This window comes from Acomys russatus, chromosome 3 (assembly GCF_903995435.1).
Source record: "Acomys russatus chromosome 3, mAcoRus1.1, whole genome shotgun sequence".
NCBI classification, from domain to species: domain Eukaryota; kingdom Metazoa; phylum Chordata; class Mammalia; order Rodentia; family Muridae; genus Acomys; species Acomys russatus.
This window is the reverse complement of record NC_067139.1, coordinates 51707309-51722930: the sequence shown is the minus strand read 5'-3', so window position 1 is coordinate 51722930 and position 15622 is coordinate 51707309. Positions and strand designations below refer to the sequence as shown.

The following is a 15622-nucleotide window of genomic DNA, read 5'->3' as shown; positions in this document are numbered from 1 at the left end:
GTCCAGTATGAGCCAAGCTCAGTGCCCAGACTGAGTTTCCAAAATAGAGCTTTGAAGGGATCCTGGGCACCTGGAACCCAGCTCTCCAGGAGGCAGTGGCTGAGATCAGACCAAAGCAGAGAGACTAAAATACTGCACTAGCTGAGAAATCCACTGGGCAGCGGCTGCATTCACTCCTTGGGCTCCAGGTAAGGGGGTCTCCTGGAGTAGTGATGAGAGGGAAGGCGTCCTTCCTGTCTCCTACAGGGCAGATGTGATGTGGCTGTGACTCTCCTGAGCCTCACAGGTATGCCTTTGCAAGTGTTTGTACCTGGTCTATCCTCCATGGTGGATAAAGAACCCTGAGTTGGCATCTTGAAGGACATGGGTTTGAACCCTGACACTGCCCCTTGTGAGCTGTGTGATTTCTAAGCAAGTTTGTTAGGCTTTCTGAACTCTCATGTCCCCCTTATGGTGTGGGATCAATAATACCCATGGACAAGGTATTCACTATGGCAACGAACTGCAAGTGTTCGGTAATTGCGGTCATGTTTTACCATTTGTGCACAAAGGGACATGAAACCTATCTTTCTGTGGTTAGCTTCCAAATGAGACCATTTCACTAGCCTTATAGTAAGATGGAAAGACTCAGGCTTTATTGTACTTAAAAATTATTATTATTATTACTATCTCTCTATCTCTGTGGGTGTGTTGTGTGTATGTGTGTGCGTGGGTATACATATATTGTGGCACGTTTGTGAGGGTCACAGGATAACTGTGGAGTTGGTATTCTCCCTTGGCCATGTAGGTTCTAAATACCAACAAGCTTGCATGGTGAGTGCCTTTACCTGCCACACACCATCTTTCCATCTTGTTATTTTACCTAAAAAATGTGTGTGTGTGTGTGTGTGTGTGTGTGTGCGTGTGTGTGTGTGCATGCGCGTGTGTGTGAACACGCAGTGGGGGAGTGAACACATGCGCAGGCCAGAGAAGTATGCCAGGTGTTTTCCTCAATCACTCATTTCTTTCGGAGACAGAGTCTCTCACTGAACCTGAAATTGCAGTTTAGGCTAAGCTCCTGGCCAACGAGTTCCCGGAATGTACGGGTCTCCAGCGCCAACACTGGGGTTACAGCACATGTGACCATGGCCAGCTTTCTGGGGTTTGAACTCAGGCCTTCTTGCTCTCACAGCAAGCACTCCTCCCCTGAGCCACCTGCCCATCCCCATGGCTCAGGTTTTAGATGACCTAGTCCATTGAAGGATCAGAGGTCAGGACTTGCCTAAAGTCACATCAAGTTCATGGTAGAGCTGGAGGAAGACCCAGGCCTCCAGCCATCAGTTCCTACCACCCACTGTCTTTGCTGCTGCAAAGGGCAGGGCAGACATAGCAAGAAGAGAAGTGAGCTGTCCACGTAACTCACAAGCAATCCCAGATTATCTTGTCAGGACAGAATCACTAACACCACATGAGGTCTTCAAATGTGGGAAAATAGGGAAGGTCTTGTGCGGTTACTTTGGTTCACTTCCTGAAGGCTCACAACGGCGAAATTCAATTGCCAAAGGCTCCCAGCATGCCACCCTATCCATTTGACGGGCTTTACAGACTGAATCCTAGCCCCAGGCTATAAGGAAGGTGGGGATTTCTCGGGCAGGAGTATTGAAGCTTACAAAACTAGTCTGTGGGAGGTCTGTGCTTGAGCAGAGGTTTCCCTTTCTGTTCTTTTTTCTTCTTGTTATTTACTTATTTGTTGAATTTTTGTGTTTGTTGAATTTCTTTTGTGTGTATGTATGTATGTACATGTGTGTGCATGTGTGTATGTATGCATGTGTGTGTATGTATGTGTGTGTGTGTGTGTGTGTGTGTGTGTGTGTGTGTGTAAGAGATGTGCACACCCACAGCACTGTCAGAGCACACCTGTTTCCTCCTACCATCACTGGGCTGCCAGGACTGACTTTAGGCTGCCAGGCAGGTAGCAGGTGGCTCTACCTGCTGACTATCTGGCTGCCCCTGAGCGGATATTTTCTATTGAGAAATCTGGAGCTTTTGAACTGTCTCACAAGCAAATAAAAGACCTTAAAATTGTTTTTTATTTTTATTTATTTAATTTAATTTTTTTGTTTGTTTTTCAACACAGGGTTTCTCTGTGTAGCCTTGGCTATTCTGGACTCGCCTTGTAGGCCAGGCTCACCTCAAACTCACAGAGATCCACTGCCTCGCGAGGGCTAGGATTTAAGGTGTGCGCACCACCATGGCTGGCAACCTCAAAATCTTTATCCACAAGGTTTAGATGGACTTTAAGCTTTTTTAAAACCCATAACGACTCACATCTTCAACTTAATGAAATAGCTATTTAAGTAACAGTGGTTTGAGTAGTGAAATGTAGGTTTTGAGTTAATCATATTCACATACTGGTCAGAAAAGGATCCAAATCTTGAGGCGTGGATCAATAGTATTTCCAGCTTGACACCCTAACAGATCTCTTAAAGTTCTCCACTGTATTTTCTTCTATGAGGAAATCATAGATTTTTAAAAAATTCTCTCAGGGAGAGCCTTATTTATGGCAGCAATATAAACTAGGATTGTTTCTTCTTGTATCAGGAATATTCTCATTGCTGAAACATGGTTGCTGTGGAAATCATTGTTACTGATTCCTGGCAGAGAGAGGCTGCACATTCTGAATGGCACGGTTCTTTGCTTTATGATTAATCAAGAGGACTGGTGTGAATCCCTGGCCCAGGGTTGAAAGGACAGACCCCAGGGCTAATCCCACTGCCATATGCTATAGCCCTTAGGAATCTGGGTAGTGTAGTTTCAGTTAATTTTTTTTTCCTAAAAATACACCATGCTATCAACAGTGGGATGATTCATATGAGAACATTCAATTTTGAATTCTTAAAAAATTCTTGAACTTGTTTTCTGCCAGGATCCCAATATCCAAAAATGTCCACCAAATTAATTTATTTCTGTTTTTGAAAACCCAAGGACTGCTCAATAGTCTCTCAGCATGGGGGGCCTGTGTGTGAGAAGTGGCCATGCCACATGGAAGAGCGCTCTCATTCATGTTGCAGCATGAGACAGGCTTGCTCACAGGCTTCTCTACCCTCCAAGCACACACAGGGACCCAGCTACCCTTCCTCACATCCTCTGGATGTTTGAAAGTTGGGAATTTATAAGACAGGAAGAAGAGAGCCAATGGGTCCCACTTTCCCTACGGCAAGGCTGGGTACAGGGAGGCAGGGTGTGTGTAAGAGCCAGACTCCATCAGCAAAGGTTCCTTCTTTCTTTGTTGATCTTGAACCAAACCCTTACCCCAGTCAACACTTCGCAACATCAAGCAAATGAAGAGCATCTACTTACAGTCTGTTGCCATGCCAACATAGATGCATTTCTTAAAGCGGCATTCCTGGCACTGGTTGCGAGTGACTTTGTCTATGACGCATTTTCCTTCATATTTACAGGAATAAGATGGATGGAGACTTTTCTGAATGGTTCTTCTAAAGAAACCCTAAATGAGAAAGACCCAAGACAACAGGTTCATATTTTCTGAAACTAAATGACTCTGGAGTTTTGTGTCTACCAAAGAATATGAGCAATTGTTCTGGCCCTTACCCTGGGCTGTGGTCTCCAAATGTATACCTTCACAGAGAGGATGGTGGATCCAAGTGAATCCATGGAGCTCAGGGAGGTTTCACAGAGCTACAGTGTCTATACCACTATGGCATCTACTCAAGGGCAATATGGTATTTGCTTTTACTTTTTTATACATTGAATGCTATAACCTTAACTCATGTGTTATCATAACTATGCTGCTAAGTAAATGAAGAGCTTTATCACTTTATTCTGAAATAAAAGAGCAAGATACTTGATTGACAGTTTTCTTACTTAAGGGATAAGATACAACTGAAGGAATATTTCTTCAAGAAACCTATTACTGTGTACAATAAATATACATACACAGCAAGAACATTTTAAATTGTTTGGTGACTAAATATATGTTTTTATTTCACTTAGAGATTTCATTTAATTCTTGTTTGACTCTTAAGATGGCCATGACCTATACTCAAAGGGTATTCCATCTTGACACAAGGATAATGCTTGCTCAATTATGTTTATTGCGGCTTTATTTGTAATAGCCAGGAACTGGAAACAACCCAGATGTCCTTCAACTAAAGAATGGATAAAGAAACCATGGTACATTTACACAATGGAGTATTACTCAGTGGTTAAAAAATATGAAATTTATAGGCAAATGGAAGAAACTAGAAAAAAAAAAATCATCCCGAGTGAGGTAACCCTGATCCAGAAAAACAAATATTGTATGAACTCACTTATAAGTGGATGTTAGCTGTTAAGTAAAGGATAATAATGTTACAACCCACAGCTGCAGAGGGTTAGGTAAAGAGGAGGGCTCTAGGTGTGTATGTGCATGTGCGTGTGTATGTGTGTGTGTGTGTGTGTGTGTGTGTGTGTGTGTGTACACACCTGTGAGGGCACATGGACCTCCCTGAGAAGGGGAAATAGAATAGATTTTGCTGGTGGACTGGAGGTGGGAGGGGTGGGGTGGGGACCTAGGGGTGTGGAGGGAAAGAATGCAAGAAGAGAGAGCTGGAGTTGGGGAGCATTTGGGGGACAATGTGGAAACCTAGTGCTGTAGAAACTTCTTGGAATTTAAGGGTGACCCTAGTGAGGATTCCTAGTCATAGAGGACACGGAGTCTGAGCTGGCCGTGTTTTGCAGCCAAGCAAGGCATCCAGTGGCAGGACTGAGTTATATTTGGTTGAGCTGTTCGCTGAGGGGGTCCCGAGGGGATAGCTAAACAACCCAGGCTAATACTGGGTCAAAGAGTTACTCTCTGAAAACTGACCATGGGGGTCCCATTGCTGAGGGCAGCATCCACACAGCTCACTGTCTCTTTGGTGTGAGAAGAATTCTGTAGGCTACGGGAAGAGAAACCTGGACAGCAACTGAGCCACAAAACCCTCCACCTACAATCTGTCCTGCCTTCAGGATTGTGGGAGTGGCCAACCAATGTTTGGTTTAACCTGAGGCCCACTCCATGCCCTACACTACCTGGACGGCAGGAACCAGAGAATGGATAGCTCAAAGTCCTAGGGTAGAAATGAACATGACTGGAAAAAAACAAAACAAAACAATGAAATGATTCCTAATGATACTCTGCTGTACTTATAGGTTAGTGCCTTTTCCAGGTGTCATCAGCAGATGGGGGTGGATACAGAGACTCAGCCAAACATTATGGAGAGAATGAGAGAGAGAGAGAGAGAGAGAGAGAGAGAGAGAGAGAGAGAGAGAGAGAGAGAGAGAGAGAGAGAGAGAGAGAGAGGAGAGAGGAGAGAGAGGAGAGAGGAGAGAGAGAGAGAGAGAGAGAGAGAGAGAGAGAGAGAGAGAGAGAGAGACAGAGACAGAGACAGAGACAGAGACAGAGACAGAGACAGAGACAGAGACAGAGACAGACAGACAGACAGACTCACTCTACACTGGAGGCCTCCATTGGGTCCCTTCCCTAGGAAATCAGGGAACCCTGTGGGAAAGGGGGAGGGAATATTGTAGGAGTCAGAGGAGATGGAGGACACCAGAAGAATATGGCCACCTAATTGACTAACTGGGGCTCCCAGGGGCTCCCAGGGGCTCCCAGAGGCTAGAGTGGCAAGCACGGGGCCTGCCCCAGCTTCTCTTTGTCTCTGTTGTGGCTGTCATGTTGGTGTTTGTGAGGGACTCCTCACTGTGGGAGTGGGTGTATTGATGGCTCTTTGCCTGCTCTTGAGACGTTTTTCCTCCTAGTGAGCTGTCTTGTCCAGCCTCAATATGAGGTCTTTTGCTTTGTCTTATTGTGTCTTGTTTTGTTCCATTTGGCAGTTGTCTCTTGGAGGCCCACTCTTTTCTGAAGAGGAAACTGGGGAAAGGGATCTGAGTGAGAGGGAAGCTAGGAGGAGCAGAGGGAGGGGAAACTGTGGTCAGGATGTATTGAATTAGAGAAGAACCTATTAAAACAAAAATCAAACAGGGAGGAGGAGGAGGGGAAAAAAGATTGCCATGACTAACTCCCTCAGCCTCTCAAACAACAGGACTTGAACAGAAAACTCAAGCTTGGGGCTTTTATGTCTAAAACCTTTTCCTCTGGTATCACCAGGCTTCCTCTTTTCTGAAGAACGCTACTTGATCCTACACTTGGCTGACTTACATAACTTACTCAAGATTCATTTATTTATTAATCTTGATGCAGGGTCTTGCTATATAGCTGAGGCTGACCTGTAAAGGGACACTCTACACATTCTAGGCTGGGTTTGATCCCATCACTCTTTTGTCTCTGCCTCTCAGGTGCCAGGATTTAGGAATTATCCACCACATCGGGCCTGTCTGGACATGATTGCTAGGTCCTGGCCACTGTACTTGGAATGACTGGAACTAATGATGGCAGTGGGCTCTTCCAGTGAGGGGCACAGACAGTGCTACTGATGCAGTCTGCATCCCTTTGTCCCACATCCTTACAAGTAAGGTACTATTAATGTTACCACTATAGAGATTACAAAACTATGCCTCGGATGGGTTCAATCTGCTGCCCCAGATTATGTGGTCACTTGTCTTACAGTGCAGGAGTGCTGCTCCATGTTATTTAGTCTCCTGAAACAGAGCATTTCTATGTATTGCTATGTGATTAAGGCTTGCTTGGAACCTTCCATATAGCCCCGGATGTCCTTTAACTTACAACCTTCCTGGCTTAGCCCCTCAGATACTGGGATTCCAGGTTTCAAATGTAGTCTACAATATGCACACACACTCCAAATGTTATTTCCTAACTGATGGCCTGATATAAAATGAAATGGTTTTGCTATATTATTTATATAAGCAGATATTATAAAATTTTTCTTCTCACTCATCCCTAACTAAAACTTTCATCAAATCCAACAAACACGTTTTAAAAGAGTTCTTAAACTCAATGGAAGCCTCTCATTCTTTTGAAGAAATATCAGCTGCCCTAGGTTTTGCCCACTTTTGTTATTTCAATTCTGTTTTGGCTTGGACAAAACATGCGTTCATGGTTGTACCCACATGCCCTTTAGAACGAAGGTGAGGGGGGGTGGGAGGTGGGGGGGTGGGGTGGGGGGGTGGGGGGTGGGGGGGGGGAGAGACCCTTTGCTCCCTTATACTGGGTGCCTAGGAAGACTACACCAAGGCCAGGGCAAGCAAGATTGTACTCAAGAGAGGGTAGATCATGTATCGCCACAAAGGTCCTTAACGGACTGAGAGAATTTCTTCTTTGCTTTTTAAGGAACAATGGCAGGGGCCTGCTGTGCTGATCCTTGTATCACCTTTTCTGAGCCTGGCTCAGATGACTTTGGACCAAATGCCTTCTATGCTACTGCAGTATTCTAATCTACTATGGCACAGCCCCTTTTGACACACGAAGAGGGAACACAACTCTAGTTAAATGTAAGGATAGCAGGTCTCTTAATTTTGGAAAGTCATGAAAATTAACTACTGGAGATAAAGATAAGACATTTATTTGAAAAATCATTTTAGGGGTTAGGGGGTATAGCCCAGGAGTACAGTATATGCTGAGCACTTATGAAGCTCTGAGTTCAATCCCCAGCACCAAAACCAATTCACTTGTCAAAAGAGGCTCACAGGGAATAAATAAGGATGTTTCATTGATGTGTATATGAGCAGAGAACTTGCAATTATAAGCTACACCAGACATGCTTTTGCACTCACAGAAGAGCCAGAGTCATTTCTTAATGGTCCCACAGGACATGAAGACCTCCAAATAGCCAGATGTGGTGGCACACACCTCTATTCCCAGCACTCTGAATGGATCTCTGAGTTTGAGGTACAGAGTGAGTTCCAGGACAGCCAGGGCTACATAGATAAACCCTATCTCAACAATAACAACAACCACCACCACCACCACCACAACCAGACAAAGATATAGACACACAAACACAGACATAGATACATACACAGACACACACACAAACACATTGAGACACACATACACACATAGGCAGACACACAAAGATACACACACACACACACAAAGACACAGCCTCTATGTTACTCTCCATCCTACTTAGCTTTAACTCCCTTCTTGATATAGAGTCAACTAAAGGAGTCGCAATGGTAGGATTGCCCAGATAACTTTGCCTTGTGAGTGTGTCTACGAGGGATTGTCTTAGTCTTTATTGATGTGGAGAGCAGGGGGCTTAGCTTACTGTGGTGGTGTTACTGGCCAGTTAGGCAGTCGTGGGCTATGTGAGAAAGCTAGCTGAGCATGGACAAGCCAGCAAGTAGCCTTCCTCCATGTTTCTGCTTCAAGTTCCTGCCCTGACTCCTCCCTTGATGGTCTTTTAATGGTCTGTAGCCTGCACACATAAGCCAAGTAAATCCCTTCCTCCCATAAGTTTCTTTTTGTTAGTCTTTTCACAGCAAAGGCATTAAACTAGAGCATCGCTCCAGTTAGTATTTAGAGGGAATACGGTCTTAGGCCATCTTAGGTCTCTCTTTGAAAGCAGTTTGCTATAGGGCGACAGCAACCTTCTTTCTATAAAATACAAAGTGTGCAACAAGTTACACATCACAGCAGAGTTAAAAAACCCCAACATCTTTCCATTGCTAGGGTAACAGAGATTCTGCCCACATACACTGTAGGTTTGAATAAACCCTGAGGTATCACCTTTTCATCTCTTGACACTCTTGAAAATGATGTTACATTTGAAAAACTCTTTCCCCCTTTTTCCCAAGTTGCTTCTTTGTTATACTAGGAAATCTTGAAAACCTCTTGTCCCTCCAGGGTTCCTTTCTGGGTCTGTGATGGCGGTAACCTACAAACAGGATCTGATCTGATACCCAGGCACACAGGCGCCCAGGTGGTGCTATGTGATGCTTCTAGTCTTTTAAAAAAATATTTATCTTAAAGTATGTGTGTGCATGTATGCCGTGCGTGTGCGTGTTTAACCCACATGGGCAGGTGCCCTCAGAGGTCAGGAAAGGACTTTGGATGCCCTGCAGCTGGAGTCATAGGCAGTTGTGAGCGGCTGGTATGGGTCCTGGGAACTCAGGTACTCTGATAGCGGAGGAATTGCTCTCAGTCACCCAGCCATCTCTCCAGCTCCTGTATAACGTTTCCTCTAAGAAAATCTCAGCTGAACCAGGTCTCTCAACACCTAGTGGTCTTGGGGAGAGGCTGGCTGACTTCAGTGAGGTACTTTGTCATAGACACAGTCTTGATAATCATTTTAGGGATTTAAGAGTTACATTGACTTTTCATTATATTTTCTCTTAATTCAAATTTTATCTTAATGATATTGCTGTAAAAGCACTGTAATGTCGTATAACCAGGCGGATGAAGTTTTATGCCTTGAGAGCAATTTAGAAAAAAACAAAACAAGGCAAGACAAAACAAACAAAAGGCTAGTTTCAATTACTGATCTTTGGAAATGGGAGGATGAACCGGAAGATAAATAATTTTACTATTTCCTTCCCCCCCCCCCCCAGTACCAGGGATTGGCTGGTCATGACAGAACTCTGATATTATACTGTATCCCCAGCATATCTTATTTTTTATTTTTATTTTTGTCACAGGGTCTCACTAAGTTGTCCAGGCTGGCCTCCAACTCACTCAGTAGCCCAGGATAGCCTGGACCTTGCTGTTGCTTAAGTAGCTGGAATTACAGGCCGGAAACAACAGGCCTAGGGAGCCTTATTCCTTTCAAATGAGGCATCGAAGGCCTACTTTCCAGAGCTAGACTGCAAATCTCCTGATTAATAGACAGCGGGGTCTTGTGACCAGCTTTTAACCTCCATAAGACCTTATCTTCAGAGAAGTAACATAACTTTTGGCCCAGTCTTATCACCTGCAAATTCCATATCAAAAGGATCTTGGGGAAGGGCAGTCCCTTGCTTTATACACATTCTAACTGGTGGAGAGGCAGCCGGGAATCCAGGACCTCAGAGAGGCCCCAGCATGCTGTCCTCGTAGAGCTGCAGCAGTGCTACTGAGGTGTGTGTGCAAGAAGTAGGGATTTGCATGGAAAATCTCCAAGAGGTAGGTGGAGCCCACCTTGGTGTGAAGGGGCTTAAAGGCAAGGACGGAAAGAAAGCCAGGGAGGGTGGGGGGGGGGGAGGAGATGGAAAAGGTGGGGAAGGGAAGGAGGGTGGGGAAGAAAGATGGAGGAGGTGGGGAAGAGGAAATGTTTTTGTTTGTAACTTTAATATAAGCTTTACTGTAAACTTTACAGGAATACAAAGTCCCTTCCTGGCTTTTAAAACATCCCCATTTACACAGCATCAATGGCGTGGGTACCACAGAGGGCTGAGCTCCTTGTGTTTATTTTCTGACCTAGGTTGATGCACCAAAAGACCTTTCCCACAATGCCTATCTTCATTTTGCTGACTAAGGCTGTAAGTAGGCTGACGAGAGCTTCCTTTGGAGACATGAACAGACCGGTGTGTTTTTGTTAAGAAATCTCCTGAAGAAAGATTTGTAGAGCAGAAAATTACCTGATGGCAATCTGACTCCATTTATTACAGGCTCTGCAGAAAGCCACTTTGAATAAATGATGGAAAATAATTGAGTTTAAGTTGCTTCAAAGATTTTGCCTGACGGAAGCCTCGGAAGTGGGCCTAGTCGTGCCGATTCATAGCAGGAAAGGACGTGGGGCAAACTGTCTCCTCAGACATCGCACATAAAATGGGAGGAGAAACAATGAAGCATTGGATTGACTGAATATTAAAACAAAAACAAAAGCATATGCTTTGTTGGTTTGTTTGTTTGGTTTTGGTTTTTCGAGACAGGGTTTCTTTGTGTAGCCTTGGCTGTCCTAGATTCACTTTGTAGACTAGGCTGGCCTTGAACTCACAGCAATCTGCCTACCTCTGCCTCCCAAGTGCTGGGATTAAAGGCGTGTGCCACCACTCCTGGCTGGCAAAATTTAATTTAGTTATTCACGATTTAGGGGAAAAAAAAAAAAGAAAGAAAGAAAGAAAAGAAAAAGAAAAATTCAGATCTTGAGGCCACAAATGTTGGAATTTGTTTTTCTCACACTGATTTCTACTGGCACTCTGGGAGTGTTGTGGTCTGTTCTAGGGATCCTGGTACTTACCTTACAGCCTTCACAGGTGATGCAGCGGTAGTGGTACCCTGTGGCTTTGTCCCCACACACTACACAGAGCTCATCCTTGTCTAGATAGCTGGGGATATACCCTGCAAAGGACAAAAGAGGAAGGTGAGGAAACAGTACCATGTTCAAGCTAAGAGATGCAGAAGCTGAGGTTTCCCAACCAGAGATGAGATTGATTTGCTTATCAGTGGTAACTGCAGGATACACTCAATGGAGCCAACCAGCATCCAGTGTAACACCAACCTCTCGTAAACATGGGGTTGGGGATGGAGGTGGGAATCCTGCTTGCTGTGTGGGAGCCCCTGAGTCATGGGGAGAGGCAGACACTGAAGCAGCAACTGCACAGGCATGGGATACTCCCCTTCACAAAGCTTATTTCAGAACTTATCGTTATGGCCCCATCCTTTCACAAGTCAAGACACCAGGAAATGAAGTAGCCTTGTTTGCTACAGTAGCCAAGTAGGACCCAGACCAAAGCAATGGCTTTAAGGCCTTGAATCTCCCTTAGGGTCACACAGGAACTACAAAAACAGAGACTGAAATCCTGAAATCCGGCACTTCTAATATCTGGTGTGAGAGCGTAAGAGGAATGAACAAGGCCTTATGGAGCAGGTTGACAAATGGAGGATACACAGCCTAACATTGCCAGTTGAAAAACAGAATACAGGTTCTGTTGACTAAGGAAAGAAAACTTAGCCACAGTGACCTCCTTTGGTGCTGTGTTGGTGGATCAAACTCCCTGAGCTCAGAAAGCTCAGGTTAAAAATAACCTCAGAAGCAGCCTTCTTCCTGCCCGTGCCTGTTGCTTTCTGTTCATGTGGAGCCCATGGTCACACACCTGCACACGTGCCAAAGACACAGGAACCTTTAGATAAGCTCAAAACATTGACAACAAGCACAAAAAGTGCATGGTTTGTTGGTCTGTGCAGGTGAAAGGGTCGTGGTGCTTAGGCAGGCCTTGGGCTCAGGGGCCCTTTCTCAGTTTCAACCAAGATCACTGAGGTTGAGAGGCTGGTAACTTAATGTATATTTTCATCCACCTTTTGTGACAGCAGGTCACCACCGAAGGCTCACTTTTTAAAAGCAGAAAAGGCTCAAAGAAAACAGAGGAAAACTAATGCTTTCATTATTCCTCAGGAATAGCCTTGCTTCCATGTTAACCTAGGAAAACGTTAGTGCCTCACTGCAGACTGAGGGCTTGAGGGCGAGCTGCTGGGGCCGGATACAGATCTTAGTCACAGCAGCTTTTCTTATGTTGCCTTGCCTGCAGCAAGTGATGACTCAGCTGTTGGACCAAGGTTTCCAAGCATTTTTTTATTGTTAATTTTTTTATTTTAAAATTTTCATGTTTTTAAAAGATAAAACGCCTTAATTTTATGTGTATATATCTGTGGGGCTAGCATGTGCACATGTTTGTTAGTGCCTGTAGAGGCCGGAAGAGAGAACTGGCTCTCCTGGTACTGGAGATAGAGGCAATTGTGCTGCTCAGTGGCTGCTGGGAACCAAATGCTGGTGTTCTTAGTGGCCAAGCTATTTCTCCAGACCCTCATCAGGCATTAAAAAAAAAAAAAAAAAAAAAAAAAAAAAAAAAAAGAACCTGGAGCAGGGACAAAAGGAAGGGACTGGTTTGTCTTCAGTCACTCACTTTTTGATGACTCTAGCCAGAACTTATTTAGCACACACTGTGTGCTAAGCACTATGGGAGACATACCGAATATACAACAAATAAAACAGAGTTTCCTGCATTGGGAAGCCAGTAAGTAACTAGTTCTGTTTCCCTAGCTCAGTTCATTTCTCAGTGAGTGAAGGAAGGAAAGGTGAGGGCAAGACCATGAGAAGATCCTAACATCACTGCCAAGAACTGTATGTGGAAACCATACCGAGAGGCCAACCATACTTAGTAGGAAGGTATAATGGTTGACCCTCAGTGTCAACTTGACTAGATTTAGCATAACACAGGAGCCACACCTCTGGGCATGTCTATAAGGGTGCTTCAGGAAGCTCAGGTGGGAAGAGCCACTCTGAACATGGGTTGAATAATATAAAAAGGGGGGAGGGTCTGCAATCTCAATATCACTCCTCTTTCTTGGCTTCCTGGGGAACAGAGAGACCATCTGTCTCATGTTCCTGCCATCACACCTTCTCTACCACTATAGACCGAGTGTTCCTCAAACCGTGAGCTCCAGGAAGCCCTTGCTCCTGTAAGCTGCTTTTGTTGGGAACTTGGTCCCATCAACAGAAAAGTAACTAATATTGATTGTTTTTTTAAACAGTAATGGCACGCAGAGTGGAATGTGCTCACGAGGGTGCCTCCACACACTAACAGCTGGCCATAAAGCACAGAGTAACTTGTAAACAACAAATGAACCAAAAGTATCAACACAAATGTCTTCCTCGCAAAGGTAGGTAGAAAAGCCACTGACACCAGAAGCACACTGTGTCCTCTTTCATGCAGTTAAGCCAGCAGAGCAGAGGCATTGGAGTTCTTGGTGTCAGGGAGAAGAGGTGCAGGAATCAACTGTAACAGTGGACTACGGCTTGTGAAACAAACATGCCTGCCTTATCAAGGCCATGGTGTCTGGGGACGTGATCCAGAGCTGGGGAGATGCAGGGAATTCCTCTTTCCCTCTTTTCTTTCCTTTGGCCTCACCATACCTGCTGGCTTTATCTCTGCCACTGGCAGGAGGACACTGAAGATCACCTCCACCTTTTATTTACGCAACCCGTTGACCTTGGGGGTTCTTGTGAGCTCTGGAATCCAGCTGTACTGGTTTCCTTTCTGTTGCTATGATAAAAATACCCGGACAAGGAGCAACTCAGGGAAAGGAGGTTTCCTTTTTTTTTTTTTTAAAAAACAGTTCCAGAGTGGTAGAGTTCACCATGACAGCGGAAGGCATGGCAGTAGGAGCAGGAAGCAGGCTGGTGACAAGTATCCAGGAGGTACACAAGAGGTGAACTGGAAGAGTGATGAGGCTATAAGGTCCACAGCCCTTGCCCAGTGACACTCCCTCAGCAAGGTTCCACCTCCTACAGCTTCCACAGCCTTCCCAAACAGCGCCATCAACTGGGGACCAAGTGTTCAATCATATGAGCCTGTGGGGGACAGTTTTCATTCAAACCACCACACCAATGCTAATTCAGTCAGGGAGCAGAGCAGGCTCTTCATGCATTCAGATATAAGAGAGAAATGCTTTACCTTTCCCTGAGGTTATTTCCTGATGGGTGGAGTGGATTAAGTGCTGCTTATTAATCAGCCAACTTTCTACAAAAGTAGCTACTTGAATTGGTAACAGTTGCTTACATGGTCATATGAGTGCACCCCAATCACCATTTTCTTTTCTATGTAATATTAACTGAACAATCTTATTTATCTAAGATTGTCAGCACAAGGAATGGCATGCCAATCGTTGCAGTTCAGTCCACTGTTCGCCAGTGGGGATGGTGTCCTATACTTAGTGAGCCACATGCTGCCAGTGTGGCCAATTAAGAAAAGCGAACAGACATTAGCTTTGCTGTCAAATACAGACACTGGTGGGTGACATAATGTTGGTGTTGGATACCTAGATGGGATGTGATATGTGTCCTGAATTGTTCACTTGAGGAGCTGTGCATACAATCATCCCAAGACAGCATCAGAAAGGTTACTGGAGGCTACCACAACTAAGACCTAGGATGATCCATGTGACTTCAAGGATGACCTTTCCCAGCTCCTACCTGCTGGTATGAATTACTTTTCAGACTAATAAGCTATGCTGTCATGTTATCCAGCATATATACATATCTGCTTTTGCTCTTAGCTGCACATCTTAGGCACTTTTGTTTGACTATGTGGTGCTGGGCTTGCAAAACAGATACTCTATAGGCAAGTTACACCCTCAAGCAAATGTGTAAGAAAGCAAGCTGCATTTGTTCAAAAGGACTTGGAGAATTTTGTTTTTAGTTAATATTTGGCTCACTTTAATTGCTAAGTATTATCTTTAGCATAAAAATGTGTTGATATAGTAAAATACTACTTTTTGAGAATTTTTTTTTAGTAGCAACCTTACTAAGATATAATTCAAAGATAACACAAGTCAATGGCTTATGATGTAGTCACAGAGCTGTGTAACTGCCACCACTTATTAATCTTAGAGCATTTTAATTAACCTAGTGTCTTGAAGTGTCACCCTATCATTCCTCCCATCTTTCCCCTCCCTTCTGCCCCAGGCTACCCGAATCTACTCTCTGTTTCTATATATTTGTCAACTATTGACATTTCAAACAAATGGGGTGAAATTGTAGATGGACTTTAGTGACTGGCTTTTCCCTTAGCAAAATATTTTCAAGGTTCATTCTGTTGTAGGTAACAGTGATTAGACAAAAAGATTCTCAGAGGACTTTGGGTATAGAAAGCAAGGGTTTTGTGCTGTCTTCCTGGTGTGCATTCCTTGCGGTGATAAAACCAGAGTCCTGGCCAGGTTAATTCTCTTGAGTGAATCATGCAGTATGACAGGTTGTTGGAGGAC

The 15622-nt window shown here is 44.5% G+C and overlaps 1 protein-coding gene across 15 annotated transcripts in view; it reads right to left on the bottom strand.

Annotated features, from left to right (window-relative positions):
• Thrb (thyroid hormone receptor beta) overlaps window positions 1-15622 on the bottom strand; it is a 327017-nt gene that overhangs the window by 14824 nt on the left and 296571 nt on the right. For all 15 annotated transcript variants that reach the window (XM_051140201.1, XM_051140160.1, XM_051140185.1 and 12 more), the window contains 2 exons: window positions 11100-11200; window positions 3340-3487 (listed from right to left, as the gene is read on the bottom strand). In XM_051140201.1, the coding sequence (XP_050996158.1) occupies window positions 3340-3487; window positions 11100-11200 (249 nt within the window). The remainder of the gene's footprint in view (window positions 1-3339; window positions 3488-11099; window positions 11201-15622) is intronic.